At 52.0% G+C, this 16,051-nt stretch overlaps 1 protein-coding gene across 1 annotated transcript in view; it reads left to right on the top strand.

Moving 5' to 3' along the window:
* The first annotated feature begins 15,371 nt into the window (after positions 1-15,371).
* The window catches only part of TFAP4 (transcription factor AP-4), a 13,861-nt gene continuing 13,181 nt past the window's right edge, over positions 15,372-16,051 (top strand). The window contains exon 1 of the mRNA XM_004373210.2: positions 15,372-15,569. Coding sequence (XP_004373267.1) covers positions 15,481-15,569 — 89 coding nt within the window. The 5' untranslated portion in view covers positions 15,372-15,480. The remainder of the gene's footprint in view (positions 15,570-16,051) is intronic.

Raw genomic sequence — 16,051 nt, 5'->3', positions numbered from 1 at the left:
TAAATTTCTGTTTGTTAAAGCCATCCACTTGTGGTATTTCTGTTACAGCAGCACTAGATGACTAAGACAGAGGGCTACACGGGAGCCGGTGGAGGCGGGGAGGACAAGAAAGCAGTGAAGGACAAAGAACGTAGCCCCTGTCCCAGCCATGGGCCTCAGCTGCCTGGCCTGCAGGCTCAGGCCTGCTCCAAGGAGGCACCTCCCTGCACCCTGAGCCCCTGTGCCTGGAGGAGGGGCTCCAGGCGACTCTGTCCCTCTCATGCTACACCTGAGCGGGTCTGATCATTTCACACTGGGAGGGAGGCTACCTGAGTTGGGCTGGTTGATCACATATACTCGACCTCCTGGAACCCTGGAACCTGGGGTCCCCGGGGAGAAAGGGGAGGGGTGCCCCAGGGTCTGGGGCTTCCCAGAAGAGGAAACTCGATGCCCAAGTCAGAGCCTCCTGGAAGCCTCAGGAGAATTCTGGAGCCCCTGGGAGGGTGGGCAGGCTGTTTCAAGCTTTTTGCAGCTATTTGTGAACCGAAGTGAAACACCTTCTAGAATTCTTGGGGTGAGTGGAGCACTAGAACAAGTGTGCGACCCCTGGGAACTCACACCTCAGAGCTGCCACAGGTTCCTGGGATGCCTGCCCATCCCTCCCCTAAAACTCCCAAGTTGTCCAAATCTCAGCTCAGACCTTCCCTCCTCCAGAGACCTTTGCAGATCGGCCACTGGCACCTGTGCTTATTCTTGCTGAAAGTCCCATACTTAATGCCCAGAGCCTCTGTGGGGCTGTTGTTCACGGTAGCTCTGGGTGCACCCATCAGCATGTCAGGCGGTGGTCCCTGTCCCAGTACGTGGCCTGAGCCCTCTCGGTGGCAGGTCCTCTTGGACTCCCTCACGACCATCCTACTCATCTCTCTTCTGGTGTTCAGCATTTTGTAATGGGTTTGTCATCTCCTTCATTAAACCACAGACTCCTGGAAGTTGAAGGATGTCATAATGACAGCTACATTATTTGAGATCTCACTAAGGGCCATTTCCCCAACTGAGACATAATTCACACACTATAAAATTCACCCTTTTAAAGAGTACAGTTTAGTGGTTTTTAGTGTATTCACAGAGTTGTGCAACCTTCACCACAATCTCTTTCCAGAACATGTTCATCACCCTAAAAGGAAACTCTGTATCCTTTAGCAGTCACTCCCCCTCCTCCCCAGCCTCTAACCAGTGGCCGTAGGGTCAGTTCCGACTCCTGGCGACTCTCTGTGTTGCAGCGAATTGTATTCCATAGGGTTTTCAAGGATGTGACCTTTCAGAAGCAGACCGCCAGGCCTTTCTTTGAGGCACCTCTGGGTGGGTTGAACTACGAACCTTTAGGTTAACCATCTGCTCCACTTAGGGACTCCCCCTATCCTCTAGGTAACCACTAATCTACTTTATCTCTGTGGATTTGCCTATTCTGAGCATTTCATGTAAGTGGAATCATACCCTATTTTTCCTTCTCTGTTTTTAAGTTGGGGTAGTGTTTTCAGGGTTCATCCACATTGTATCGGTACTTCATTCCTTTAAATGGCTGAATAATATTCCATTTTACGGATATGAGGAGGAGCCCTGTTGGCGTAGTGGTTAAAGCCCCTGGCTGCTAACCAACAGGTAGGCAGTTCAAACCCACCAGCCGCTCCGTGAGAGAAAGATATGGCAGTCCGTTCCTGTAAAGATTTACAGCCTGGAAGCCCTGTGGAGCAGTTCTACTCTGTTCTATAGGGTCTCTGTGAGCCGGAATTGACTGGATGGCAATGGTTTGTTTTGTCTTTGTATGGATAGACCACAATGTGTTTATCCATTTGTCAGTTGGCGGGTGTTTGGATTGTGTCTACTGTTTAGCTATCACAGATAATGCTGCTATGAACATTTGTATACAAGCTTTTGGGTGGATGTAGGTTTTTTTTCTTTTTTGCCAGATCAACAATTTCTACGTGTATAATTTCATGACAAGTTGTACAACCATTCTCGCTATCCCTTTCCAAATTATTCTACCACCATTAACATAAACCCAATGCTTACTAAGCAACCCCCCTCCTTCCCACCAACCCATCACCATCGAGTTGATTCTGACTCATAGCGACCCTATAACCACTATTTGGTTTCTATGTATTTGTTTATTTCATGTAAGTAAGCTCATACGGTATTTGTCCTTTTGCAGCTGACTGATTCACTCAGCAGCATGTTTTCCGGGCTCACCCATGTTGTGGCTTGCATTTGAACTTCATTTCTCTTTACGGCCGAGTAGTATTCCATTGTGCACATAGGCCACGTTTTGTTTATCCAGTCGTCTGCTGATGGACATTTCAGTGGTTTCCAAATTTTGGCTAATGTGAAAAATACCTCAGTGAACATTGCCGTACAGGATTCTGTTTGTGGCCGGGGATTTTCAGTCCAGGTGCTTTGGACAAGCACTGCATTGACCCCCTCAGCAGTCCTGTGATGTAGGCCCTGGCATTTCCCCCCGCAGGTGAGACCCCTCAGCCGTCCGTGGTGTAGGCCTTGGCATTTCCGCCTGCAGGTGAGGAGACTGAGGCTCAGGGAGGAGAACAACGGCCACAGGGCTGGTCAGCGGTAGAGCTGGGATTCTCTGGCCGCGAGCCGCCACGCTTCCTGTGGGGCCTCCTAAGATGTTTGTGTTCATTGTTAGCGATGCCTTGCCCAGTACTCTCCCCATAGTAAATGTTGCTGACTCTTCAAACAAGGGCCATGCAAACCTCAAACCCCAGGGACCCTCGATGGTCCATCAGGGGGAATGCTGGTCACCTGCCCAGTGGTAATTCTGTCTGCAGCCCCAGGAGACATACCTCATTAGGTTAGCGGGAGGTCTCTACCGCTGCACAGTGACCACTACTGGTCTTGGCCCAGGCCTTTCCCCAGCATCTTCTGGATGGCAAGTCCCAAACATCACTGTCCCTTTCTCTTTGTCCAGACCCGCCTCGTTCAGGTTCCCGGGGCTGCCTTTCATGTCTTGCCGTCTTGGATTTGGCACCCCTGCCTGTGTCCAGTTGGTAGACTGGACCCATTTCCCCTCTGGACTTTGCTTCTTCTACCTTCCACGGGGTATGGTGGGTCAGTGCAGGAGTCCTGCTGCCAGATAAGACTTGCCACTTTTTGGCTCTGTGGCCTTCGGGCAGGTTACTGAACCTCTCAGAACCTCTGTTTCCTCATCTGTGAACTGGGTATCTCAGTAATGACACTACTTCTGCAGTGAGTGTGGGGCTGAGTAGGAATGGGTGTGAGCTGCTGCAGTTCCCGTCACCCCCGTCTTTGGCTGGATCTCATAGTTTCTCCTGGGTCCTCGTGCAAAGGCAGGTTAGCACCCAGGCCCAGGGAAGGGTGGTGAGCTTTGCTTCTTTCCCCCATCCCCAAAGCGGTGGGAGGCCCCAGGTGGAGAAGTCAAGGCCAAGCCTCTGAGGTTGGGACCCCGAGGGACCTCCCTGTCCACCCCCCACCCCCCAGTTCTCTAGGCTTTGCTGCTGCTCTCTGCCTGGTCTTCCCACCCAGTGCTTCCGGCAGAGCTTGGCAGCGCCTGATACATTCTCTCCTGGTCGCCTGCCCGCCCTTCCCCCAGATCTGCAGCAAGGATGGGTGCCTGGTGGCCGGAGGGCTTGAACGCTGGCCATGACCGTGGACCACTCTGGGTGAATGCCATAGCCCACGACCTGACCAGGAGGGGCAGCGGGCGGGAGGAGAGGTGGCCAAGGGCGGGAGTCAGGCAGCTTCTCTGGCAGTAGGATACCAGCTCCCACCAGGGAAACCCTCTCTGCTCTCTGCTCGCTCAACCTCTCCCGGCCTGCCGCTCTGGTGCTGCTTCTCACATTTCAGCTTCTGAGTTACAGGCACCACCCCGTGCTGCTGAGGCTGCTGCCGAGGCTGCTGCAGCAGACAGACGTTAACCCCTCCTGTGCTGGTGGAGGCCACTGAGGGTGTGGGGTCTTGAGGGAAGAGAAAGGGATCCTGAAATCAGCCCCTTTGCTCTGTCTGGCTGGCTTCCGGCTCCAGAATGCTTATCTCGCCTTCTTCCTCCCTGCCTGCCAAAACTGGAAGCCGCTTTCAAGGAAAACCTTCCCTGACCCCTGCTGAATGTCTGGGCACTGACGACCAGACCACAGACGCTTATAGATCACCTGTGCTTGACCTTGTTATTTCACACATGGCCACGTTTTCCCCTCCAGATCCCTCATGATGCCCAGCAGAGCTCTGCTTATACACCTGGCCTTACCTGGCCAGGGCTGGGCCGGCAGTACCCAGTGGGGCCCCATGGATTAAGCTCACAGCACCTAGACTTCCAAGGCCAGTCTGGAAGCTGGTCTCCAGGCAGTGGCACAGGGGGTGGTACTAGCCTGAAAGTGGGTTGGAATCCAGGCGTTGGCACCTACTAGCTATGATGAAGGGAGCCCTGGTGTCTCAGTGGTTAAAATGCTTGGCTGCTATCTGAAAGGTCATTGGTTCAAGCCCACCAGCCACTCATGGGAGAAAGATGTGACAATCTGCTTCTGTAAAGATTTACAGCCTTGGAAACCCGGTAGGGTTGCTGTGAGTTGGAATTGACTCAATGGCAGTGGGTTTTGATGGGAGCTGTGATGATCTTGGGCAAGTCAGTTAGGTATAATAATAGGACTTTTGGTCCCCTTGAGAGGATCAAATAAGGGAATGCAGGTGAAGCCACCAACCGAGCAGCTGGCACACAGTGGGCACTTGACCGTTGAGTTGATTCTAACTCATGGAGACCCCATGTATTATAGAATAGGACTGCTCCGTAGGGTTTTCTTGGCTGTAATCTTCCAAAAGCAGATTGCTAGGTTTTTCTTCTGTGGTGCTGCTGGGTGGGTTCAAACCGCTGACCTTTTGACCTTTAGTAGCCAAGAGCAATGCGTTTGCACCAGCTGGAGATCCTGTCCCCTCCCTAGGGAGGCCTAGCCCCTGTTTTCCTGGCTGCCTCTCTCCATTGCAGCCTGCCCAGGCCATTGCCTGCCCTTTCCCTGTCCAGCTGTTCACCACGCGGGACTTGCCATCCCCGCTTTCTGTCCCCCACCTCTCCACCTCCCCGCACCTCGTCCAGAGCCACCTGCAGACCTCCTGGAGTGCAGTAGCCTTTCCCTCGTCTTCCTGTCTTCCTGCGCTTCTCTGCTGCCATTAGCTCTCCCTTCTGGTTTCCTGGTGACTCTACTGACCCTTCGCCCACTACAGCCTCACCCCCTTGATCTCCTAGCTGACTTATTCACCTTTTATATTAACCAGAGGCTGGAGGCTCTGGCCTCTCCTCCCGTCACTCGCGGCTGGAAAGGGCCTAGGCTGGGTATCAGGTGACTTGGTTCTGGTCCAATCTTTCCTGCTCATTCTTTAAGGGTCTTCAGACACGTCTTCAATGCTGCCAAACCTCAGGTCTCTCGCCAGTCTGGTGGAATTATTATAACTGCCCTGCCTGCTATACAGAGAATTGAGGAAGTGGTTAGACAGCCATTTCTGTCTAAAGGAGAAATAGCTCAGCCAGGGTAGCCACAAACTGCATTTCTACAAAGGGAGTCTCGTGCGTCTAATTGAAGCAGACAAGGTACCTGCTTCCTCCTTGTTGACATGTTGAAAGGAGAGATGCTTTCCCTGGGGAAGAATCCCTAACAGACGGAGCTGAGAACTTTCCCATGGAGTGTCGGGTGGAGGAGCTGAATGTTAAAAGAAGAGCATCTGGACAGGGGGAGTGGCTGGAGGAAGAGGGTAAGCCCTGCAGAGGCCGCAGTGGTGGGCCTGGAAACGTAAGGGTCTGGACCAGAGCCAGAGGTCAGGGCTCTAGCCCAGGTTGGAATCCTGCCAGCAGCCCGTTTCCAAGAGGGAGAAACTGAGGTGGAAGGGCTTGCTTATGACCAAAGCGAATCAGACCCCAGCTAAATGAAGGGGGCAGGCAGCCAGGTGTGAGGGTCTTCAGGTCCCCACACAAGCCTTGTGCCTCCTAGATCTGCAGGGCCCTGGTGGCACAGGGCGGCCGGTGGTCAGCTCCTCCACCCTAATGCCCTGCCGTGGGTTCCCAGAATGTGTTCATGGTCTGCTTGCCCACAAAGCATCGTGTGTGCTGGGCGCCCCCTAGTGGTTGGGGGAACTCCAGCTTTGTTGGCCCAGAAGTCCACCTGTGACTTGGACAGAAAACAGGGCCAGAGCATTGAGGGATATTGGGCTCTGCCCCAAACCACAACAGGGGTGTCTGACCCCTATTATGACTTCCTGGGAACATTCAGGATCCTCTCCCAGGCAGGGACTTTCTGCTTCTCTGGGACCTCATCCCTGCTCCTATAGCTCGTATCCACTCTCCCCAGTCTCCCTCCCCACCACAAACAGGCTGTAGTCTCCATATGAACCAGAGCATGCTGGGACCCCAAAGTCCATCTAGTCCATCCCCCTGTATCTGGTATTTTTATGTAGAGGAAAAAAGCCTCAAATTAACTTTGGGGGCATAGATTCCTACTTTGGTTCCATCTCTAATTCTCTGTATGTCTTTAGGAAAGTCCGTTAACCTTCTCTATACCTCCCTCATGTTCCGCTTCTGGGGAAGCAGAGTTCTCGTATGACCCCCAATAACTCTCACACTTGCTTAACCTCCTCCTGTTAAGTATGGGAAAAACCCATTGCCATCAAGTTGATTCCAATTCATGACAACCCCATGTGTTACAGAGTAGACCTGCTCCATAGGATTTTCTTGGTTGTAATCTTTACAGAAGCAGATCACCAGGCCTTTCTTCCATAGAGCGCTGAGTGGGTTCAAACCAGCAACCTTTACCTGTGAAGATGATGTCACTCCCCTGATTAGGTTCTGTTACACAGCACCATTGACATTAAGATACGGAGACTCTCCGCTTGGGTGTGACCAAACCACACAAGCCCTCTAAAAGCAGAGCATTTCTCCTGGCTGGTTGCAAAAGTCAGAGATTCAACGCATGACAGGGACTCCACCTGCGGGAGCTGAGATGGCAAGACCCTGAGAGCGTTCCCCGCCCACAACCGGCAGGACAGCGGGGACCTCAGCGCTACCACTGCAAGGAACTGGATTCTGCCAATCATCAGCGGGCTTAGAAGAGGACCCTGAGTCGCTGATGCGGTTGCAGCCCCAGCCGACACCTGGCAAGACCCCTCTGAGACCCTGAGCAGAGAATCCAGCCATGCCGGGCCCATCTGGACTTCTGACCTGCTGAACTGTGAGATAACAAGAGGGTACTGCCTTAAGCCGCTAGCTCTGTGGCAATCTGTTGTGCAGCAGTAGGGAACTAACCCGTCATCTGTCCAAATGGAAGCGCGGTATTCTAGACATGGACGATGAAAGTCTGAAAGGAAAACAGCCCACTCCCCTCCACACAGGCGCTGTCATCTGCAGGGTCAAAACCGGCAGCCCCCTCGCCGACAGTTCGTGGCAGCGGTTTAAATCCGTGTTCTTATTATTTAGTATTTCGCCAATGAGCAGCTCTGGGCGTCTGGCTGGAGGCCAGCCTGGGACAAGGGCAGTGTTTGTCCTGAAAAGGACTGTGCTGAGGGCATCCTCAGAGCCAGTTGGGACCCTCAGGCCAGTGAGGAAGACCCCACTTTGGATGGAAGACAGGAGCTCTGGAACCCCCTGCTCTAGGGGATCCTTTGTTTTCTGGCCCCCCTGGACGTCTGGCCATCTTTAAGGTCCATAAAGCCTTTTATTTTTTTAAATAACTGCTTTTATGAGATATAATTCATATACAGTTCACCCAATGAAAGCTTACAATTTAATGGTTTTTAGTGTGTTCACAGAGCTATGCAACCATCACCATAATCAATTTTAGAATATTTTTGTACCCCAGAGAGAAACCGTGTACCCATTAGTAGTCACTCAACGTTTCTCCCCAATCTTCCCAGCCCTACACAGCCACCAGTCTCTTTTCTGTCTCTATGGATTTGACGCTCCTGGACATTTTCACAGAAGAGGACTCAGCATCGTGCTTCCTGGTCCATCCATGTTGTAGCAGGTATCAGAACTCCATTCCTTTTCATGGCTGAATAATACTCCGTTGCATGGATGGACCACTTCTTGTTTACCCATTCATCACTAAAGCCTTTTGATAATGCTCATTCAACCCTCCTACCTGGAGTTTGGGGGTGGGACTGGGGAGGGGGAGCAGTGAGGGAAGGAGGGAGCTGGGGAGTCTCTGATTTTGCAGTATAGAGGAAGGAGGGCAGTTGTAGACATTAAACCCAGCCACAATCCTCAGGTGTCCAGGCCGAAGGGAGCGAATAGGTGAGGAGGCAAAAGAGTATAAGCACCCATTCCAAGGAGTGTTGCTGTACAGGGAAGCAGAGGGAGGAGTGGTAGCTGGAAGGGGATATTGGGTGAAGGTTTTTTGTTTGTTTTAAAATAGGAATTATGACAGCTTGTTTCGTGGTGATGGGAATCCAATAGAGGGGACAGTTGCTGGAGTGACGCCTTTGAATAGACAAGAAGGGCTGGCACCAGAGTTCTCTGTGCATGGAAACAGCATGGACATTCATCCGGAGGCCCAGGGCGATGGCAGGTTACAGGTACTGATGCAGATGGGAAACAGGAAGTGAGGTCATCAGCTGAGAGTGAGAAAGGGGAGAAGGTGTTGGAGGTTTGAGGAAAGAGGAGAAGGGGTGAGACAGTTTTCAGAGTGGGGGACAGAATGGAGCAGGGCTATGTGGTGGGATTGCCAGAAGCCACAGGGCCCACCCAAGGATCTTGGTCAGCATTTAAAAATAAGATCCGTTAGCCAATTTGTGGGATTTTCTTTTCCCAGCCACATTCAGCTCTTGAAGGCAGGGACAGAGCAGGCGGAGTTGGACTTAACCGGGTTAGAGTTGCAGGGGAGGCCCTGTAGTGCCAATGGTGAACCCGTTTGGCTGCTGACCGAAAAGTTGGAGGTTCATTGAGTCCACCCAGAGGCAACTGGGAGGAAAGGCCTGGTGATCTACTTCCAAAAAATCAGCCATTGAAAACCCTGTGGAGCACTGTTCTACTCTGACACACGTGGAATTGCCATGAGTTGGAGTAGACTCCACGGCAACTGTTTTTTTAAGAGTTGCAAGAGAGTTGAGGGTGTATCCACCACCACCAACAGTTGCCATTTTAGCCAAGTAAGACCCGTAAGACTTACGACCTCTGGAACTATAATACATCTGTGTTGTTTTAAGCCACTAAATATATGGTAAATTTGTTACAGCAGCAATAGGAAACTAGCGCTAAGAATTTTTACATTTTTAAATGGTTGAAAAAGATAAGAAGAATGCTGTTTTGTGACACACGAAAATTATACGAAATTCAATTCATGTCCATAAAGTTTTATTGGAACACAGAGATGCCCATTCATTTACATGTCATCTATGGCTGCTTTCGCCATACATTGGCAGAACTCAGTAGTTTCCACAGAGATCACATGCCATGCAAAGCCTAAAATATTTCCTACCTGGTCCTCTACAGAAAAAGTTTGCCAACAGTTGATCTAGAGCAAGGAGGTGAAGAAAATGGAGAAGAGATGAGGATCTGAGGGGTTTTGCTGAAGCCAGCCAGGGCTCCTGAGGGTATGGTGGAAGGGTTTCAGGAGTTGGGAAGTGGTGGGAGAAGGGGTCAGACTTAGGGATGTATAGAGCCTTGTGGGAATGCAGGAAGACCCAGACTTTGGGGACTTCATGTATTGATCGCTGCACTGAAGGATCAGGTGATGGGAGAGACCTGGGGTGGGGGGGTGGGGGGATGGGGGTGGATGGTATTTCAGGCCTTGGGCCAGGAGCGGGCAGGCTGAGGGAGCCCAGGGGTGTTGGGCTTTGTGCATCTGAGCTGTCCCAGGGCGCTGGGCTGGGAACAGCAATGTGAGAAGGTGCCTTTGGGAGAAATGGTGAGGCCGGTCTGAGCTAGAGTGAGTTAAATAAAGCCAGGATCAGAAACAGCCCTGTGGGGAGCCATATCACAGCCAGAGGGAAAAGGAAAAATCAGTAATAGTGATCCTGTCTTTATTTAAGATGCCCATTGGATTTTGTGCATTTTGATTTTTTTTTAAATAATGCATTAGGATATTATTTATCCACAATAGCCAAAAGGTGGAAATAGCCTAAACGTCCATCAGCAGATGAATCCCGTTGCTGTCCTATAGCGACCCTGTAGGGCAGCAGAACTTCCCCACAGGGTTTCCAAGGCTGTAAATCTTTTTCTTTTTCTTTTTTTTAAATCTTTTCCCATACAAAAATTTATACACTCATTGTTATGTGACCCTAATTGCTCTCCCTATACTGTGACAGCACACTCCTCCTTTCCACCCCTGATTTCCCATGTCCATTCAACCAGCTCCTAACCCTCTCTGCCTTCCCATCTCACCTCCGGACAGAAGCTGCCTGTTTAGTCTCTTCTATCTACTGGAGCTAAGAGGCCCACTCCTCATGAGTATCTCTTTATGTTCCACAGTCCGGTCCAATCCCTGTCTGAAGAGTTGGCCTTGGAAATTTTGTTCTGGGCTGATAGAGAATCCAGGGGCCATGCTTTCTGGGGTTCCTCCAGTCTCAGTCAGACCATTAAGTCTAGTCTTCTTACTAGAATTTGAGTTCTGCACCCCGCCTTTCTCCTGCTCCATCAGGGACTCTCTATTGTGTTCCCTGTCATGGTGGTCATTGGTGGTAGCTGGGCACCATCTAGTTCTTCTGGTCTCAGGCTGATGAAGTCTCTGGTTTATGTGGTCCTTTCTGTCTCTTGGGCTAATACCTTCTTTGTGTCTTTGGTGTTCTCCGTTCTCCTTTACTCCAGGTGGTTGGGACCAACTGATGCATCTTAGATGGCTGCTTGCAAGCTTTTAAGTCCCCAGATGCCACTCACCAAAGTAGGATGCGGAACATTTCCTTAATAAGCTTTGTTATGCCAATTGACCTAGATGTCCCCTGAAAACATGGTCCCCAGATCCGTAACCCTGCTGCTCTGTCCCTCAAAGTGTTTGACTGTGTTCAGGAAACTTCTTAGCTTTGATTTAGTCCAGTTGTGCTGACTTCCCCTGTAGTGTGTGCTGTCCTTCCCTTCACCTAAGATCATTCTTATCTACTATCTAGTTAGTAAATAACCTTCACCCTCCCTCTCCACCTTCGTAACCATCAAAGAATGTTTTCTTCAGTGTTTAAACCTTTTCTTGCGTTGTTATGATAGTGGTCTTATACAATATTTGTCCTTGTGTGACTGACTAAATTCACTCAGCATAATGACCTCCAGCTTCCTCCATTTTATGTTTCACAGCTTCATCGTTGTTCTTTATTGTTGTGTAGTACTCCATTGTGTGGATATACCATAATTTGTTTATCCATTCGTCTGTTGATGGGCACCTAGGTTGTTTCCGTCTTTTTACTGTTGTGAACAGTGCTGCAATGAACATGGGTGTGCATATATCTATTCGTGTGACGGCTCTTATTTCTCTAGGATATATTTCAAGGAGCGGGATAGCTGGATCATATGGTACTTCTATTTCTAGCTTTTTAAGGAAGTGCCAAATCCATTTCCAAAGTGGTTGTACCATTTTACATTCCCACCAACAGTGTATAAATGTTCCAGTCTCTCCACAACCTCTCCAGCATTTATTATTTTGTGTTTTTTGGATTAATGCTAGCCTTGTTGGGGCGAGATGATATCTCATTGTAGTTTTGATCTGCATTTCTCTAATGGCTAATGATCGTGAGCATTTCTTCACGTGTCTGTTAGCCACCTGCATATCTTCTTTGGCTAACTGCCTGTTCATATCCTTTGCCCATTTTTTAATTGGGTTATTTGTCTTTTTATTGTTGAGGTTTTGCAGTATCTTATAGATTTTAGAGATTAGATGCTGATCGGATTTGTCGTAGCCAAAATTTTTTTCCCAGTTTGTAGGTTGTCTTTTTACTCTTTTGGTGAAGTCTTTTGATGAGCGTTAAGTGTTTGATTTTTAGGAGCTCCCATTTATCTAGTCTCTCTTCTGGTGCTTGTGCATTGTTACTTCTGGTTCGTATTGTGTTTATGCCATGTATAAGGGCTCCTAGCGTTGTCCCAATTTTTTCTTCCATGACCTTTATCATTTTAGATTTTATATTTAAGTCTTTGATCCATTTTGAGTTAGTTTTTGTGCATGGTGTGAGGTGTGGGTCTTGTTTCAGTTTTTTGCAGATGGATATTCAGTTATGGCCAAGGCTATAAATCTTTACAGAAGCAGACTGCCATATCTTTCTCCCAGAGGGGCTGGTGGGTTCCAACCACCCACCTTTTGGTTAGCAGCCCAGTGCGCTTAACCTTTGCACCACCAGGACTCCTTAGAGGATGAACAGGTCAGCAAAATGTGGTATATCCATACAATGCAGTTTTATTCATAATAAAAAGGAATAGAGTAGTCAAACATGCTACAATGTGGATGAACCTTGAAAATGTGATGCCAAGTTGAAGAAGCCAGGCACAAAGGACAAATACTATATGATTCCATTGATATGGGATGTCCAGAATAGGCAAATCAGAGAGACAGAAAGTAGTTAGTGGTTGCCAGGGGCTGGGGTTTGGGGAGGATTGGGGAGTGACTGCTTAATGGGTATGGAGTTTCCTTTTGAGGTGATGAACAAATTTTGGAGCTAGATAGAGGTGATGGTTGCATAGCATTGTGAATGTAGGAAATGTCACTGAAGTTTTCACTTTAAAATGGTTAATTTTATGGTGTTGAATTTCACTTCACCTAAAAAAAAAAGATAGCATTAATCTCGATTGCTGACTTTTTTTGTGCCCCCTTAAATTTTGTGACGTCACCTCATTTGTCTCACCCTGGTCCCAGCCGTGGGAACCAGGGTCTGTGTGGGCCCGGAAATGACTTCCAAGAAAAACGAACAAGCAGCCAGGATCCAAATTCCACTTATTCCAGGGAGGCTTCCTTGACTTATCAGCAGAGAGGAGGCTGCAGCCCCCTACCCGGCTCAGCTTGGGCACGCAGCTCCAGGCATCCCAGGTCCTGCACGGCCCAGCCACCCTGGACAGGCAATGCCACGTGTGTGTCTCTGTGTCTCCCTCTCTTCCTGCAGAGGCTGTTTCCAGGGACACTTTGCCCTGTCCTGGATGGGGCCCGAGGCCTCAGACGTCAGCTTAATTCAGACTACTCCCTTCAGTTCCCTGCACCCTGTTTCCAGCACCGTGCTGACCCTGTAAAGAGAGAAGGGTGACAACAGGCCCTGTCTAGGGAATTCACTGTTCTCTGGGAGACAAAACCGGTCCAGGGAGAACAATTTTAAGGCCACACATAACCAAGTGTGACGGAATGGAGTATAAGAACAAAATATGTACAAAACAGGGCCCTGATCCCCTAGGCATCAGGTAGGGGGAAGGGGTCACTGATACAAAGAGCTGTGTGCCTCTGGGATCAGCCACGTACCTCCTGGGGATCCTGTGCAAATCACTTTGCCTCTGTGGGTCTCAGTCTCCTCACTGCAAAATGGGATAGTACTAGGATAGTATTGCATTATAACCACCTATTTCTTAAAAATTCATTTAAAAAATTATTGTGCTTTAGGTGAAAGTTTAGAGCAAATTAGTTTCCCATGGATAGTTTGTACATGAAATGTTTCATGACATTGGTTGCATTCCCCACCATGTGTCGGCACTCTCCCCATTTCCGCCCTGGGTTACCCGTTTCCTCTCGACCAGTGTTTGTACGCCTTCCTGCCATATCAACTTTGCTTTTGGGCAAATGTTGTCCCTTTGTTCTCACATCTTAAAGATTCCCGAGTCAGTGTCCAGGAGCTTCCGATTCTGTAGGTAGGTCTAGGGAGGCTCCTGAGGATGCTGCATTTGTGAATAAGCCTTCGGGACCTTTGATGCCAAGTGGTCTGGCATTGCACTTTAACTCCACCTGAGAGGTTGCTTTTAGGATTGGAGAACAAGGTATGTAAAGCTGCCTGGCATCTACAAAGTGCCTGAAATATAACAATAATATTTACTAGTGGTAACAGTGATCATTGTTATTAGTAGGAGTATTTCAATTAGGAGGTGCGATTCGGGCGGATCCTTGAAGGAGGATGGGCTTGGGAAAGGCGGTGGGCAGGGGCGAGGACATTCCAAGACAGGCGTGGGCTTCCTGAGCCTCCAGGAGCCTGGCGAGTGCCTGGGGCCGGAAGGTGGGGAGGGGGGACGGAAGCTTGCCGCCACTGTGCCCCGCCCCCCGCCCCAGGCGGTCACCCCTCCTAGGGAGCGCACCCTGGCGGAGGAGCAAGTCCACCGCTGGCTTTGCAGTGAATGAGAGGCTGCAGCTTTCAATCCGTCCCGGCTAATAAGGGCGGGCCTCCCGCCGTTCGGCCTCGCGGCGGAGGGCTGGTTGGGGGACATGAGGGGACCCGGCAGCAGCCACCAGACCTCCCGGCCGCGCTGGCAGCCTGCCCCCGGGCCGCTGCCGTTCTAACCCATCTCCACTCTTCTCTTCCCGCCAGGGCCCGTGTCTAGGGCAGCCCTAGCCTCCGAGGCACCCGGCGCGCCCCAATTTACCCTCCCATCCCTGGTTCTGGGATTCCCAGGCTCCGGGCCCCAGGCTAGGCGGTCAGCTAGGCAGGGACGGAGGGAGGGAGGAGGCCGGCCGGCCAGCAGCCCCGAGTTACATGGGGGAAGCGGTTGCTGTGACGCAAGTTTCCAGGGGGCGCTGGGCTCGGAGGGAGCGCGCCAGAGCGGCTCCTCTCCGTGCAGTTGCAATCGTGAAATTAAAAAAACGCTCCGAGCACGCACCCAGCGCTGCCTTCCCCGCCTCCGCCGCACACCCGGCCGGCGGCGCGCCCTGCCCGTGCCCCCCCCATCCTGCCACCGGGGCTGCCGTGCGCGCGGAGCCTGAATTGGGCAGGTCCCCCGCGGACCCCGGGCTGCAGCAGGCTGGGCTCCCTCGCGGTGGCTGGCCCTTTTTTTTTTTTTTTTTTTTTGCAGCGCTTGCCAACCTGTCAGCTGATGGACCTCATCACCCGTAGTGGCGCATGTAGCTCGGCCGCAGCTCGCTCCATTCACCCCGGCCCCCCCAGCCGGCCCGCTGCCCCCGGCTCCCGGCGCCCGGGGTAGGCGGACAGACCCGGGCCGCAGCCGGCCCCCTGGGGCCCACTCGCGTCTCGTCGCAGCCCCGCGCCGCCCGGGGGGCGCTGCAAATAGTCCTTTGTTTACATGCAATTCCTTACTCCGCGGAAGGAGGCCGGGGGAGTGCTGAGTTTTCACCAGCTGTTTCCCGCCTTGAAACAGACATCTGATCAGCTGCAAACACACACACACATACACACGCCCGGGGAGGCAGGCCGGAGAGACCTCCCTCCCGCCCCTCCCGCCCGCCTCCCTCCCCGCGCCGCCGCCGCCGCCGCCGCCGCCAGCATCTGGGACCGGCCGAGCCTGCACCTCCGTCCGGCGCTGCCCTTTGATTCGGATTTCCATCTTGCATTCTCCGGCGGACCGCGGGACCTAGCTCGTGCAGAGGAGGGGGGCAGATCGCTATGGAGTATTTCATGGTGCCCACTCAGAAGGTGCCCTCTTTGCAACATTTCAGGAAAACAGAGAAAGAAGTGATAGGAGGGCTCTGTAGGTGTGTACTCCTCCCCCCACCCCCTTTCTAAGATTGCAGCCCCCGGCCAGCCCGCCCGGGCCGGCGCGCGTGTGCGCACGCATGGCCCGCGCCGCCGGCCCCGCTCGCCTTTCTTAGCCGCCCGGGCTGCTGCAGCCCCGCGTGCCGGGCTCAAGCCGCTCGGGACTCTGCTCCCGCGGAACATGGGGGCCCCGAGCGGCCCCGGCCACTTTTGTCCGCTGCAGGCGGGCGAGTCGCGGCGTTTGTAAATTGCAAACAGACCCACGTGGTTCTGCAGCAGTCCCGGCCATGCTGGGTGCTGGTGGCTTCCCCCCCCTTCCTCCTCCCCCCTCCCGCAGCGGCTTCCTTCCTCTTGCTCCTTAATCGCGCTCTCTGGGTGTTCCCCCAGGGGGGCCTGTGGGGGTACGGGGCGCGCGTGAAGCCGCGGCGCTGGCGGCTACAATGCAGCCACGCCGAGGCTCCGGGGCGCGGGTGGGGGGCGG

Source organism: Trichechus manatus, unplaced genomic scaffold, assembly GCF_000243295.1.
Source record: "Trichechus manatus latirostris isolate Lorelei unplaced genomic scaffold, TriManLat1.0 scaffold00024, whole genome shotgun sequence".
In the NCBI taxonomy this organism is placed as follows: Eukaryota; Metazoa; Chordata; class Mammalia; order Sirenia; family Trichechidae; genus Trichechus; species Trichechus manatus.
The sequence above is the reverse complement of the archived record's forward strand: the minus strand, read 5'-3'. Positions and strand labels throughout refer to the sequence as shown.